At 30.0% G+C, this 16,534-nt stretch overlaps 2 protein-coding genes and 2 pseudogenes across 2 annotated transcripts; all 4 read right to left on the bottom strand.

Moving 5' to 3' along the window:
- Positions 1-3,156: 3,156 nt before the first annotated feature.
- On the bottom strand, positions 3,157-4,211 carry LOC145181841 (uncharacterized). The gene has a single exon (XM_080057015.2). The coding sequence runs from the start codon at positions 4,073-4,075 to the stop codon at positions 3,317-3,319; it is 759 nt and encodes a 252-aa protein (XP_079913141.2). The 5' UTR covers positions 4,076-4,211; the 3' UTR covers positions 3,157-3,316.
- A 356-nt stretch (positions 4,212-4,567) lies between these two features.
- LOC149885396 (uncharacterized) lies at positions 4,568-5,931 on the bottom strand (annotated as a pseudogene).
- A 2,112-nt stretch (positions 5,932-8,043) lies between these two features.
- LOC149885397 (uncharacterized) lies at positions 8,044-9,458 on the bottom strand (the record flags this gene model as incomplete). The annotated part of the gene is made up of 1 exon (XM_090094680.1): positions 8,044-9,458. A coding segment is annotated over one exon (747 nt), but the record flags the coding sequence as incomplete, so codon positions are not given.
- Positions 9,459-9,734: 276 nt separating this feature from the next.
- On the bottom strand, positions 9,735-15,240 carry LOC149885398 (uncharacterized; annotated as a pseudogene).
- Between the last annotated feature and the right edge of the window lie 1,294 nt (positions 15,241-16,534).

A 16,534-nucleotide genomic window follows, 5' to 3' on the forward strand; every position in this document is an offset into this window, starting at 1 on the left:
AATTCAACCGTATTTGAATTTCTATAGCGGCTACTTAAACGTTGAAAATATATATGTATATGTATATATATATATATATATATATATATATATATATATATATATATATATATATATATATATATATATATATATATATATATATATATATATTAATTTATACACAGCAAATATATGCATCAAATATATATTTTAAAAAAGTTAAACGGGTTTAACTGGCATAAATGCTAGCGAGTAGAAGGGGACTAGTTAGGGAGAAAGAGAATAAGAAAAAAACATTTGTGCTTTGTTCGAATTATTAGTGTAGTAGTTAAGATGACCTTCTCGTCAGGGTCATAATTTTGTCACCATGGCGTTTTGAAGCAACTCTAGCGCTATGTCCCATAACCTACACCACCATTTCAGTCCACTACTATGCTAAAATGAGCCCGTCCTCAAATTTGTAAAGCACTAATGTTTTTGAACTGAATTATGTTCGGGTTATTTTAAGAGGGGAGACTAGCTGGCTGTTTGGTACTATTGTTGTCTACAAAGACAAAGGTAATAGAAAGTAAATGTCCTTACCATTCCCAGTAGGCTCTAAATTTGGATCAAGATCAGTAGTATTGTTTGAATATTACAGTTATAATAGTTAGAAAATAAGTATTCGTTTAAGCAATTTGCCTCTTTGTAAAAGAGAAGTTTTAATTATAGGCTTCAATTTTATACTAATGACGGTCTCTTGGGGCTGGAATAATTTATCATAAATAATAAAATAATAATAAAGTTACAGGAAACCAATCAACATTTCAATTTCTGTGGTTCTTTGCAAGCTGGTTTAAATTAACCCATGCCAAATATTTTGCCTAATGTCAATATCCGTTTTATCGATAGATATTATTCAATGGAAAAACCATGGTATAGTTCCAAGTTATGCTAATATTCGCCTGAGACTCAAGTGGATAAATATATTCATCTTAATCTGCAACTTAATCATAGCTTAAGTCTGCAGTTTTTTTAAAAAAAACTATAGCCAAATTTCAACCATCTGGCCCTATATTGTTATTCGTTTTAAAGTTGATGTTCTTAATTATGTTATTATGTAAATTGTTAGGTTAGGTTTAGGTTCCTTTGAAGTCGATGGGACATACACAGAGTTCAAATCCTTATACCGAGATGTTATATTATTCTAGACAATGGTAATTATAATAATTACAATATTAGCAGTCTAAGTCAATCATAATATTCATAATAATAATAGTAGTAATAGAAGTAGTAATAATAATAATATAAAATAATAATAGTAATAATAATAAAATAGTTGTAATTACACCAATGTTATTAATTATAAAAACTATATCAGCATTATATCAATATATTATCAACTGCTTCTTTTTCGTAAATTTTGCGTGTACAAGTGAGATTCCAATACACCGATTGAGCTTTGTAACGCGCCATTATGATTTGGGAGTTCGAGACCCCGTTGGATGGGTAAAAGTAGAGACAACGTATCAAATCTCCAATTAAAACTTGAGAAAACGAAGTATAAACATCTATCAAAAGCATTCAAATAAAATTTATTTAATTATAAAGTATAATCTAAAAACAAAATTTGTATTTGAATATGCCGAAAGTTAATTGTGCCGTAATTGGTTGTACAAATAGTACATATAGATTGAAATTATGGAAAAGAGAACTATGCAATGAACACCAACAAAATATAAGAAGAGAGGAATGCCAATTATGCGAAAAGCCATTTTTATTATATAAGTTTCCATCAGAAAATCAAAAAAATAAAGACAATTATGGGTCAAAGCTTTAAGAAGAGAATTTATAAATAAGACATTATGGCAGCCAACAGGTAGTGATAGGGTATGCTCCATACACTTTGTTGATGGAATTCCTTCAACTGCAAACCCTACGCCTACTTTATGTCTTGGATATGAAATAAAAACTAATAAATCTAGAAGAAATTTATTAAAACACCCTATACCATTAATCAATTAATTAAAAAGAAGACCACCAAAACTTAAATTATATGTAACAATGGTGAAAGTTAACGTCAATTTTCACTATCTTTACATATAGTTTACTTAGGTTAAACAAATGGAAAAGAAATGAAAAAGTTTGTGAAGATTTCTATTTAAATTTCATTCACCAACATTAAAATATAAATATATCCTCAAATCACAGTATTATCACAGTATATATTTTACTGACAAACATTAAAAAATAAATTTTATCAAGAAATATTTTAAAAACAAAAATAATAGAATTAGAGAAAGATAACAATTAAGAGACAAGGCAAAAGTGGAAAAAAAAACAACTTAGTTTTTAAAAATATGATAAAAGCCTAAATGTAAAAAAATGTTTTTTGAAAAGAGTTAGATTATGTGCTAAAAATAGATTTCAAATAATAATCTTTATAATAATTAATATATTTTTCCTTTAACAAATTCCACAAAGACACATCAAAATTAATTTTATCAACAACTATGCCATGTGGAGTCCATACAACAAAGTATGTAACAATGCACCTTGTAACAGCCATTTGTAACATACATTGGGTGTAATAAGTATGGTTAGTTTTAAGTTTTACATTGACACCCTCTTTTATTAAATATGGTAAATTTAATTCTGTTGGTGTTGTAAAATTGATTTTGTAAGGGCATTTCACCTCAATACATGCTTTAGGACAGCAATCACATGACATTATTCGGTCTGGACTTGCTCCAATGTAAGGATGTTCATAATCCAGGTAAAGTCCACATTCATTCAAAGTAAGATTTTTATGATGACATTTCATTTTTTCATAAAATGCATTCACTGCTTCAACTTCCATTGTACGACCATATTTTAAGGCTGGGATATTGGGGTTAGTAAATGTCAGTCCTGATATTTTTTGGTTTAGTGACCAAAAGTTATGATACCCACCGACAGTTTTTAACTTTATCCATATTCGTTGCTACCTCATGAGCTTTAGAGGCAGTTATAACACTTTTTCGATAGTGATACCAATTTTCATTTTCATTTTGACCTCGTGTTACTAACTCTATTCGTTTTATATTTTCAGCTGACATGTTTACTTTTAAACTTGTAAAAAATTCAGAACAACACGAAGAGGTAGAAATTAAACTGTCAATTCTTGGCAAATCAACTGGTGGCATATCAACGTTTGTCAAAACTTCACGAATAAAGTCTATTTTTAGCTTTGGAACAGCAGTAAACAAAATGCTTGTCGGCACAATATTCTCAAGAGCAGAAGCTACATCATTGATATTTAATAACTGCACTGTATTATTTGATAGAGGATTATATTTTTCTTTTTGTATATCTACTAACTTTCTCTTTTTTTACCTCTTTCGCCAAAATCTTCACGACTAAAGTCAAGATCTTTGATTTTAGAAGGTGCTACTTCTTTTTGAGATGGCAGCCATTCATTTGAAGTGCTTGTACATGCAGGGTTTGTTAATCCGTTTCTTACAGCAGCTTCAACTCTATACATTGCTGCAGCAACATGATTACAAGTTTGACCCATGCCAGCCATGCATGTGCAATGACAGGCTTTTATTTTTGCACTTTTTTCTAATACTAACCACAGTTTATGAAATGTATCATTAATAGATTGTGATCTTCGACATTCTGATTTAAATATACAATAATTTCTTCCTGTTAAATTATGATACATAAGAGGCTGAATCCAGGAAGATTTATAGTAGCTGTATGCTTTTGAGTTTTTATAGTCACTTAAGTCTTTACTTCCTAGTTCTGATGGATTAAACATTAAATAGGTAAATATATCTGGATATAACAACATTGGCCAGAATGGCATACCCTCTTGTTCGTCCATCCAGCCATCAAGAATTTTAAATGGATCAGGTATTTGCATATTGTCTAATTCAAGTTTCAAATTATATTCTTTTTTTAAATCTGCCTCAACTTCTACTGCTGTTTTTATTGGTAGAACATTGTTTTCTATTGCAGCAAATACACGAGCGACTAACTCTTCCTTTTTACCATTTAACTTTAATCCTCTTAACTTTAGATAGTTTTTTAACTCTTCAACTTTCATCTTTGAAATCATATTGTACTCCATGATTGATTTTATAGTAAATATTTGTTTTAGCAGTATTAGTTAGATGTTTATACTTCGTTTTCTCAAGTAAATATTGTAACGGAAGTATCTTTTTACCCCTCCTATTGGAGTTCAGACCTCTTAAAAATGACGTGTTTTAAATTCGCTCAATCGGTGTATTGATTTGGTATCGCGGTAAGATTTTATGGGTGGAAACGGCCATAACTCTCTGAGATTAATGTCCGCTTCTATCAGATGCCAGTTTTTTATTATCCTGCTAATTTGTCTACTAATTTCACTATAGGTTGTTATCAGTGGTATAATTTTGCCTTTAAACATTCTTTTGGGCTTTTCAATTAGTTCGTGTTAGGTACAGCGGAGCGCTTTTCTTACGTTTCTATTGACTATTTTCAATGGATATCCTCTCGTTATCCATGTGCGAGCTAATATTTTTTGTTCCTTCGCTAAGTGTTTATTGTCCGAGATTATCCTGTTGTATCTAAGGGTTTGGCTTTATATAAGGTTAGACTTCTAGTGTGAGGGGTGATTTGAGTCATAGTGGAGGAAGTTCATCGTGTCTGAAGGTTTTCATTTAATTGTTGTGTTGTAATCTTCTTTGTTGTTTTTATATATGGTAATGTCCATGAAGTTAATGGTTGAGACGCATTGATTAAAAGTAAATTTAATGTTGAGATGGAAGCTGTTCATGAATTGACTTCGTTCAGTTCCTCCAGGAAACCATGGAATGCAAAGAATATGTTATCTATAAATCTTTTGTAGAAGGATATTGAGTTAGGGAACTTATCTCTTATTATGGCATCTAGCTTACCCATAAATAAGTTAGCGTAAGGAGGTGCCATTCGTGTTCCCATGGAAGTTCCTGAAATTTGATTGGTTACTGTGAGTCAAGATGGTTTCTAAGATGGTGCTGATGAATGCAATAAGGGGGGGGGGGCAGTTTTTAGGTCTTTTGTCAATTGATGTTTGTTCCATAAACAGTATGACTGCGTTGATTCCGTCCTTGTGTGGTGTGTTTGTGTACAGTGAAGTTACGTCTGCTATTACTAGAATGAAGTTATCTGTTGGAAATGTCTGCGATTGAAGTAGTCTGAGGAAGTGTGTCGTATCTTTGAAGTAGGATGGAAGGAATTCTGCTAATGGTTGGATAAAGTGTGTCATGTATTCCGAGAATTTGTCCGTTGGTCCGTCGCATCCTGAAGCTATCAATCTAAGTGGTATGTTAATTTTATGAATTTTTGGTAATCCATAGAACAACGGTGAACGGTATGTTGTTATCGGTCGTAAGTAATCGGCAGTTTTTTTTATCAATAACGTGGTGAATGAACATGTAATCCACTAAGTTGTTAATGTCCCTAATTACACTTTTTGTGGGGTCATATAGTAGGTTTTTGTAGGTTGTGTTGTCTGACAGTAGTTCACGTATTTTCCGTTCATAATCGTCTGTGTCTAGGATGCATATTCCCCCTCCCTTGTTAGCTTTCTCGATAATGATATTAGGATTAGATCCTAATGGCTTTAGTGCTATCAACATTTTGGGAGGTAAGTTATTTTTCTCCTTGGAAGTGTGAATGTTAAGGAGGGCTAAGATATCTTCATTCACTTTTCTCATGTAGTTTAACACACTCATGCTATCCTTATTTGGGGGTGTCCAATTAGATCTCATGTGGAACGGGTGCCTGTGTTTCTCTGAGGGATTATTATAGAAGTAAAGTTGACGAAGCAGCGTTTTTTTAAAGTTGTTGATGCTGGAAATATACGTGTTGTATATACGTGTTGTAGGGTATATATGTTGGAGTTGATATGAAACTCAATCCTCTAGTTAATAGTTGTTTTTCTTCATCTGACAGCTTATACATAGAAACATTGGTTATGAGCTTGTTCAAAAATAGGTTCGTCAGTTTCGATTTCTCAGCCGAGATTAAACGTTTTTTGATGTAGAGAATGATCAACTTATTACTGATGTTATATATCCTTTATTTGATGTTGCTGATTTGAAAAAAATTCAAGATTTAAAGTTTAAAAATTCTGAGAAAAAACTGTCTACCTTGCCTACTATAAAAATGTACGAGGATTCTGTGTATTTTAACGTTGTGAAGAGTGGTAACCCTATACCTACCAGATTTTCTGACATTGTAAGTACTAAAGATCCTCGTTTTATAGAGCGCAATAACTTAGCTGAAAAGACATCAATTCTTCTAAATGGGTTAAAGATATTGGTCTTAGGAAACCCGTTAAATTATTATTTAAAGATTGTTATTCAACTAATAAGTTTAAATTTAGTGATACTTCTGGTAATTCTTGTGGTCAGCTTATTGATCCTGGTCAGAATGCTGATCGTAAATAGGCTGCTGGTTTTTTTGATGAAACGTGGACTATATTAAATACTTACCCTGCTGGTAATAGATTTGGTCATATAGAGATGCCACATTTCGGAATTAAGAACTTACTTGCTTCGTAGTATTGTTAGTGTTGACGATGTTAATCATAAAAATAATCATAATGATAAACGTTATCCTGTTGGTAATTTGGATACTGTTTATTCTGCTGTTATACCGTGTAATGGGGATTCTAAAAAGCCATTTGGCAATTAACAATGTTTTGATACATTTTTGCAACCGCATTCTAATTTTGATTATTCTGCTATATTAATTAAAAATAGACAGAACTTTGAATGCGTTACCGGTGGTCAATTTGTTGAGAACTAACAATGCGCTTTGGAATAATTTGCCTAATGTTATGCCATTTTTTGGTAATAAATATGTTAAGAGATTGTTGTTTTGTGTTGATCCTGGTTATCCTGAAGGTGAAGTTTTGCTTTCTACTGTTAGAGGTCGTATTAGATTGTGTCACACTATTCAAGTTTTTAGAAGGGAATGGGTATTTGATAGAATGAAATTATATCCTGATGATCCTACTTATAATCGTCCTAAACAAGTACAAGTAAAGTTTGGTTGTGATTCTACGTTTTCAACCGTTACTGTGCCAACTCCTTTTTGTTAAAAGAAAACTCAGCTTAACGTTTGTTAATTGTCATCAAAAGATGTTTTCTCCTGCTTTTATTACCATGCTTGTTTCGGCTTCTCCAAAGGACGACGGATTGAAACATGTTTCAATAGCGTGAGGTTAGGTGACGTAATGTTGATTTTTTGCGGAATAATTAAATATTGATTATGCGAAAAACATTGTTTAATTACTTTTGTGAATATTTAATTATGCGCGGTATATTTATCAAATATATAACATAAGATGTCTTTTAAAATTTAAATTGGTGCTAGTTTTTAGTGGTGGAGTTTTTTCAAAATGCTGTTCAAACGCACTTCATTTGCTTTTTCAATTTTTTACTTATTTTTATTTATTTATAACGAGAAATTTAAATTTTACATATTTTCATATATTATAATATAGTATATTTTTATGCTACATTTCATATACTATAATATAATATAGCATATTTCATATACATATACAAAATGTATATAGTCTATACACATATAGTAAATGTAAATTTGTATTGTATGTCATAATATAATATGTACACATAACAAATATAAAAAAATTAAAATAAGTTTTTAAAAAAATTTACAAGTTTAATACTTTATTTTTGTATATACAAATATACAAAAGCAATTTACATATACTATTTGTGTAACTTTATATATACATTGTTATTCATTCATTTGATTATAAAGTTAATTCTACTTTAAAATTAAATCATTGCAGTGTCAAAGTAGTTACTCTAGATACTTTTAAGGACACTGTGCAGAGTTAAGGTATATATTAGGTAGTTCAACAAAAAAATCAAACTCATTTTATTTCAAAATGACCTATATCATTGGAAACAGCAGAATGAACAATTTCCAAAACAGCAATCCTTTTTTCTCTAACTAAATTTGCTAAAAAGTTATCAATTTTTAAAGATGAAAAATTTTGTGCTTCAAATTCTTTCAAAAATGACCACGAAAGTGACCACGAATGTAACAATTTGAGAGAAATATCAGTGTTACTTAATTATTTATACAGATATTGACCACAAATTTTCAGGGTTGCTTGTTGCATTAATATACTACAATAAAAATTAAAAAAAAACAATGGCAGATTTGGCCATACGCCCCCTTACTACAATAAAAATAAAATAAAACAATGGCGTTTGGGCCATACGCCCCCGTGGAAGCGGTTCGTTAAAGTTTGAATGTACAATAAAGACAAAATAAAAAGAATTTACCATTCCAATAATAGCTTTAAAAAAATTATAAGGAGAAAAATTATAAGGAGATAATAGAAAATTCATAATTGGAAACTTCATTGTTTTTTCGATAGGTAAAAAAAGGGTTACATGTAGACTTTATATAATATATTATAATAAAAACCTCACCCAACTTTATTATAGCAATAAAAAAAACAATGTAAATGAAAATATTGTTTGTACAGATGAAAAAAAAACTTGTTTTAAAGAAATGGATTGCAATTACTAATGTAGAAAACCATAACAGTTTTAAGATATTGTATTTATTGGAAGCTAATGTCTCCCAAAGCAATGTCAGCAAGAAATTCACTTTTTAAAAATGTTTTTCTTTCATTGTTCAAATATTCAACATTGATTAAGTTGTTGTTCTTTTTTGATGAAAAGGAATGAATTCTAACCCATAAAAATAACATCTTTCCCCTCTACATCCCAAATATGATTTATGTTTCTTTGTAGCAAACCAGGATCTCTGTTCAATATCTGCCTGATAATGTCTCTTGTTTCATCAGAAAAGTTGACAAATGTTAATGGTTCCAAATTTTTGTCTAAATTTAGTTTTATTGCTCTTTCTATTTTTCTTCTCTCCGTTTTGTGCCGTTTTTGAGCAGTTTCTACTTGACGTAACTTGGCAGCAGCATCAATTTCAGACTTCCTCACAAGCAAAAGCTTTTTGTTTGCTACTGCTTGTTTAATGGCAAAAGTAATGATATCTTTTTGTTTAGACAGATTCAACTGCATCAACCAATTAAAGGTCTTATTGATTTTGCATTTCACTTTACCGTCTAGAAATCCAGTGGTAGCATTAGGAGCTCTCTTACTCAGTGCATCAAACATACCCGGAGCTCTCTCGCTATACATATTGTGCACTGGTGCTTCAAGTGCACGGTTAATTACATCTCTACTGGGATTGTATAGGGCACCAGAGAGATATGGCGCTAGCTGCCTCTTTAAAACTTTAATAATTCCTTTGGCAAGAGACTTGGCAATTTCTTTAAAATAATTATCAGACTCTACAGTTCTAAGTAAAACAAGTACAGTATCTGTTTGTACCAGCTCACAACTGAAACAATCCACCGGCAATGAAAGCAGGAGTAATGGGTCATTCTTTATTTTTGTAAGCCAACAAAGACATGATTTTAATTATGGAACCTGTTAAATAAAAACAAGTTAATTTATTAGATTATTTTTTTTATTCAGTACATGCATTTAAAATTTTTGCATCAAGTAAAATTAATTGAAATATGTTTTTTTACTGTGGATATCAACCAAAATTAAATCTGTATTATCAACCTGTGTTAAATTTAAATTATGTTATATGTACCATTTCTAAATGACTTCTGTTCTCTTTGTTTTCATAAAAATTGTGTCATCCATAGACCTGTCAAACATTCGCCATACAGTCCTGTAATTAAAAGATAAAAATATATTAGTTAAAAAAAAGATATCTTGTTGACAATGCTTATATAATAACTAAGAATGATTAAACTTATATAATGGATAGTTTTTGATGATACCATACTTTGCATGATACCATAACCAATATGATCTTCATGAACAGGAAATTTCCAAAGTTACAATTTTTACTTTATTAAATGGTGCTTCAGCTTGGCTTAGTGGAAAAGGAACAAAGTTTTTATTTTTAATACATTCAAGAAAGTGGCTCCTAATCTTGTTCCTGTCTAAGGACAATGTTCCTACGTCAGTTTTATTTGATATGTTAAATGCATTGGCTATTGCAAAAACTCCACAATCTACTCCATTTGTTTGCTGTTGGCATTTGAGTATATGAATTGTTAATATTTTACCTTTAGTTTTATAAATGTTACATATTTGTTTCTTGACATGATCATTAACTTTTCCATGAAAAAGACTATCGTAATAGCAAATGGTGTCCACAGGACAATTAACATTTGATACAGTGATCCAATGATATTGACCAGTATGCAATACTTGAATGAATTGACCCTTCTCCTCTTTGAACAAGTATTTTTCCCCTAAGATTGTTTCTTGAAAACCTGATTTAACATGAAATTGATTTTGAAGAATGAATTGAGCAACATTAATACTTAAATCTGTTAGCATTTCGTTGTTCTTTATAATAGTAATTTCAGCTTGTAGCAAAATGAACTGGCTATTGTCAAGGGTAAACCAATCAAAACGATGTTCTTCCTGCGCCGTTTCCCTATCTGTTTCGAGTGGCAAATTTAACAAGTTGTTGTTATTAAACATATTCCATGCAACAATAAATTCATCTTTCTTTGTTTCTAGATTTTCACATGTCTCCAACTCTACCATTTCAAAGGGTAACTTTTTTTTATTATTATTTGTAACTATTGTAACATTTTTTAATGATTTGCGTTTTTCTGTACCTACCTCATGCCGTTCTGAAAAAAAATCATGTTATTTTCGTAAGGGAATATTTAAATTTTGAAACTTACCCTTTTTTTTCTTAACAATTGGTTGTAAATGAACACCTTGTTCATTTGGAATGGAATTATCAAATAAGTTCTTGATTGTTTTTAGAGTGTCTATACCATTTTCTAACACCTCCTCATTGTCAATAATAAAGGAATTATTAACTAATTGTTTAGCAAGATCTCTAAATGCAGCAGCCATAGTATTAAACCATGTTTTTTGTTTTGGAAGTGCCTCCAATTTTATATCCTTGGAATTTATTTCTTTGTGTTCTGCTTCTTTTTCTGTTATAATTTGCTGATTTAGAGTAGGAGAAATGGAAAAATTTTTGGAAAATGCAATTTCTGAATCTAAGTTCAAAAAGGGTGAGTTTATGTATAATTTTGATAAAGTGTACCAATTCCACGCAGGGTATTTATTAAAAATGGCAAAAAAGTGCTAGCAAAGATATCCTGTTGCTTCCCAATCCTGGCAAGTGCAATTAGGCATAGTAACAGAGTCACCAAAAGAAATATCATGAAACTCACCAGAGCTTGCAAAAGATTGACATGTAAACATGCCAGGTTCTCTGATTAAAAGTCTAGACGAGTCAATACGTTGTGCTAAAGACATTTTTTGCAAGCAATGTTTTACAAAGTGTCTTGGCCTATGATGCAAAAAAGATGGAAGATAAGAGCTATACTGGCGATATTGTCCACTAGATTTTGTATTAATCTCACAGTATCTATATATAAAAATAATTTTGACTAATAACTTAATAAACTCACTACAAAGTTTCAAAATCAATTACTACAAATAATCTGAAAAGTTGTTTTAATTTAATAGAAATAAAATATAAAAATAATTGCCAAATGTAAATAGTTAAATGCTGTCAATAAAAGTTTAAACAAAAACTTTTTGATGACGGTAATTAATTCAAAAGTAGATCATCTATTAAAATTAACTCCTTCTACTTTAATAACAAAAATTCAAAAAGTACCTATTGTATAAATCTGGAAATTTGTTTCGATAAGTACTGTTAGCATTGAAGTCAATGATGAATTTTGAAGCTTTTATAAGTAGGAATGTTTAAAGGTTTCATTTTGCCATTCAACACCATTGTTAGTATTAATACTTACCATTAATCGATCCTTACGATAGAAATATGCCCATCTCTATTACAGGCAAATAGAAGTAAATGTTTAGTCACGGATTTTTATATAATTTATAAAGTAACTAAATGGTAAAATTTAATAAATGCATTAAAAATTAAAACCTTAATTTGTGGCAACCACTGTTTTTCTAACCAATTAACCATATTTTTGTGGATAGGATTTTTATACGGATCACTGTCTCTTAAACTTGCCAGTACTGTATTTAAATCTTCAAATGATTGAGCTCTGGCAATTCGTCTTAACTTGCTGAGCATTTCTATTTTAATTTCACTGCCACCATTACTAACTTTGTTAAACCAACGCTCCCATGCTTGTTCACGATGAAAGTCACATATGAGAACTTGGCACTAAACAGTGGAAACTTTAGAACATAAATCATAACTAACTTAATACATACTCAGAGTTTACACCTATTGTGTTGAAATTTCACAGAGTTTTCCCCTTCTTTAAGTCATAATTTTAGAAAAATCGTAACATACCTGGATGTAAAAATTCAATAGCATTTATCTCTTCCGCACAACAGTCAACCATAGCATAAGCTGGATTCCAATTTGGATTCCACTCTTTTATCTTATCAAGAGCCATACGAATATTTATTGTTGACTCTCCTTCGCAAACAAAGGTACCCACAGTTTGGTAGTCCACATTTGTTTTTACCACGAGGAAAAAAAGAGGTAAAGAATATTTGGTTGTTTTATATGTTGCATCCAAAAGAGTAATTTCATTGCCATACCTTTTTAATAATCGTTGCATTTCTTTACTTTGATAAACAAACAAAAATAACTTTCAATTGAGGCATCTACAACAATCTCATTACAATCATCACATTCATCATCTTTCACAGCTTCTGTCTCATTTACCTCAGTTTCACCTATATATATATATATATATATATATATATATATATATATATATATATATATATATATATATATATATATATATACATATATATATATATATCAACAAAAAAGAGAATAAAATAAACAGCGGAGGAAAGATGTGTTAATAAATTTTGTTATCAACACATCTGGTACAATTGGCCAAGTTCAGATAACAGGGTTCCCACAGGAAAAAAAAATCAAAATTCCAGGACTTTCCAGGACAATTTTCCTATTTGTTCCAGGATATTTGCCAAAAAATTTCAGGACTTTTCCAGGATATTTGCCAAAAAAAAAAAAAATTCCAGGTCTTTCCAGGACTGTGGAAACCCTGGATAAGGTGTGACTACGCCAAGCTCAAAGAATTATGTCCACTTCTAACAGTAAGAAGTGGATCATCGAAGATTAAGGGTAAGTTTTACAACTCATCCGTTCAGAGTGTTATGATGTATAACAGTGAAACACTACCAATGAACGTCGATGATGTTCAGCGCTTGGAAAGGACAGAAAAGACCAGATGGAAGTAGGGTGTGACTCTAAAAGACAAGAAAAGAAGTTTAATCTTATCCAAAAATCTGAGGTGAACTGTCAATTCAAAAAAATGATGCAGATGATGTTTACATGAAAACTTATATTGATATGATAATAACGACATACGTTTCATTGTTATTCCTTTAGGTCGAAGAAAAAATCTTTGGCCAGGATTTTGAACTTTCCATTGCTCTATTTTTTTTATAAGACACTCTTGGTCATTATTGGAATGCCGATTCTTTTGTATTGCATCCAGCATATATTTACGAATAATTTTATTAGATGGGAAGAACCTTTTATTTGATCTGCTTGGACACAAACTATTTTGAAATATTTCTTTAGTAACAATGATCTCTAATCTTCTCCGCATTTCATCTACACTTTTAATGAATCCAGAAGATGCAAATATTTCTTCTTTTAATCTATTATCCATTGGCTGGGATATACCTGCGGCCTGAACAAATAGCGTATAATTCCAAAAATTAGATAAAAATTGAATTAAAATGTGAAAAGTAAATTTTATAAAGTGTATGTAATGAAGTTGATTATTATCAATTAATTGTTGCATTTACAAAAAGTAACAAAAAGAGAAAAATACTTAGTAGCAGCAACTTTATGCTACTACTAAAGTATATAATTTATATTTAGATAAAACCGTAAAATGAATAATAAACAGTAAAATGAAACGTCTTTACGATTGGCATAAACTTATGTATTTTGTTGATTGCCGAAGCTAAAAGACATTTTGTTTCGAACTAATATTATTTTCTTAGCATTCTAAAAACGTTCTATTGCTACAACTGTTGTTCACTATACATATTATTTTGACAAAGGGACTTAAAAACACAACTTGTAACTCTTGTCAATAATTAGTAAATAATTAGTAATAAACAATCATAAATAAATAATTAGTAATAAACAAAAATATTAGTAATAAACAATCTAGACAAATCTTACATCTCCAGTAAAGTGATCAGTATGAGAATTTTCTGAAGGAAAGAAAACTAAAAACATTCTTTTTCCAACAGTTTCGTTTCTTGCCATAGCATCTTTAATACATTTAGAAGATTGCACCCTTCTCCATTTAGTACCCTCGATAATCTAAAGCAAAGTTTATTTTAAAGTATTAAATAAAGCAGTTTTTGAGAACATATAATGGGGGTGAAAGCTTATGTCTAAAAAATTATGTTTCCTAAAGTTTTTTTTTTTTTTGAAACTTGTAATATTTTATATCATATATTAGTAAAATAATAATAAAAATAAAATATAAAAATGAAAAGAAAAAAATAATAAGATAAAAATTGAAAAGTAAAATAAAGATACTTATTTTACAATTGTACTTTGTAATTGTGACATTAAAACTTTATGCTGAAAAGCTAATAGTATTTTGCACTTTCTCTTATTAGAAATTTTTATTCATATAAACAAGCTTCTCTATATTATTTAATGCATATGTATGGCCTAATTTTTCATACTATCATTTGATGTTTTGCTCAAAATACAATAATAATTTAACTAGTATTTAATTTTAATTTGACAACTACAATTAAATTTCTTGGTGTCTTGGACCATTACATATTTTTTGAAAAAGTGTGATCCAATACCTAATAAGATAAGTATACAAACAAATTGAAAAAATCACATATTTAGATATATAAATTGTATTTTAATATAGCTGTATAGCAACATGTTGCACAGTTAAACAGTTTATACATGTTAAATATACTGTGTAACAAATATAGAAAAAAACAAACCTTTTTCTCATTTGAGTGCACTTTATATTCTTTTTTAAAAGAGACCTTCCTATCTTTTCCATGCATGCAATCAAGCACTTTACATCCTAAAACCATGAAGGGAGTACCATTAAATGATATTGAATCATCTTCCCATCTTATTCTGTGGTGTTTTGTAGAAGAATCTTTATAGATAGTAACAACAATATCATTAATGATAGATCTTAAAATTAGGAAAAATAAAACTTAGTAATTGCATGCTCAAGTTAGTTCTTCAAAAATGTTATACCTATATTGCCAAAGTTTTTAGCAGCTGTGTAGCATGAAAATTTTGACATAGTATCAGTTTCGTAATTTCTGATCAAAACAAGTACTTCGTCGTATGTCTCTGTAGAAATCCAATTGCCCTCTTATGAAGTAATATGATTTATTAAACAGTAAACAATGTTGTATGAAATAATATGATTTATTAACCCCTTTTTGCATAACTTTTTTATATTGAACTAAACTAATGATTTTAAAAGCATTCAATGGCCTAACATCAAAAAAAAAAACAAAAAAAAAAAAACAAACTATTTTAAGGTAAATAAATTGCAAAATATTTATTTGTATCATATATGATACATCATGCAGTAGTGGAACTTTATGAAGAAATTATAGACTAATGTTTGTTGTTAAACAGAGTGTCTTGGAATATGAGCCTTATAGTTATTTACACTCAATAAAGATGTCATTATAAATAAAAAATTTAATGATGGAAAGCTTTAAAATAGTTGCGGTCCTTATTAATGCACAGTGCAGTTTCACACTTTTCACAAAATGAATATGTCAAGGCGGAGCACTTGTCATATTTGCAACGAGCCCGCTTTTCATTCAATATGCGCCAATGCCCAACTTGATCAAACCGAATCGCAAAAAAAATTTTTGGACCGACACGAGGCGTGATGTCAGCAAGTGATGGACGACCGGCTTTTCGTTTAAGTGACACCTTATACATAAACAACAAATCTGCTACCGCCAGTTTGAATCTGAGAAGTGGAGTTGACGGATTACGCTTCTGCCACAGAATCCAGGCATTGATTACGGACATATCAAGCAAGTGGAAAAAGATCCGATAATATCACTTTTTTGACCGAATCTTGTTCCTGGGTCATTCCAGTAGAATTCAACAAAAGGTTGGTGGCACTATGTCTCAGATTTTGCTCTTCTTTTGAAATTATGTTAATAATAATAAAATATGAACAATTTGAAAATTTCAATGCATTTGCATTATCCGTTACTAAATGATCGGCATTAAAAGATTTGCGATGGAAGCCTACTTTTTAATAAACTGTATTTTTGGCATTTTAATACGTTTATAACTTTTTTCTGTAATATAATAAATGCATATTTTTTTATTTACTAAATAAATGTAACTTAGCCTAGATAAAAAACAAGGTGCAGCTTATTTATTTGATTTCAGAAAAAAAATATCAGCACACAAAACTTGAACAATTTTCATT

Source organism: Hydra viridissima, unplaced genomic scaffold (genome assembly GCF_058129835.1).
Source record: "Hydra viridissima isolate aposymbiotic clone 2 unplaced genomic scaffold, HvirCarnegie_v1 scaffold_8, whole genome shotgun sequence".
In the NCBI taxonomy this organism is placed as follows: Eukaryota; Metazoa; Cnidaria; class Hydrozoa; order Anthoathecata; family Hydridae; genus Hydra; species Hydra viridissima.

Excerpts from the sequence above, each read along its gene's own strand:
- LOC145181841 (XM_080057015.2), bottom strand. The coding sequence starts at position 4,075 with ATGGAGTACAATATGATTTCAAAGATGAAAGTTGAAGAGTTAAAAAAC.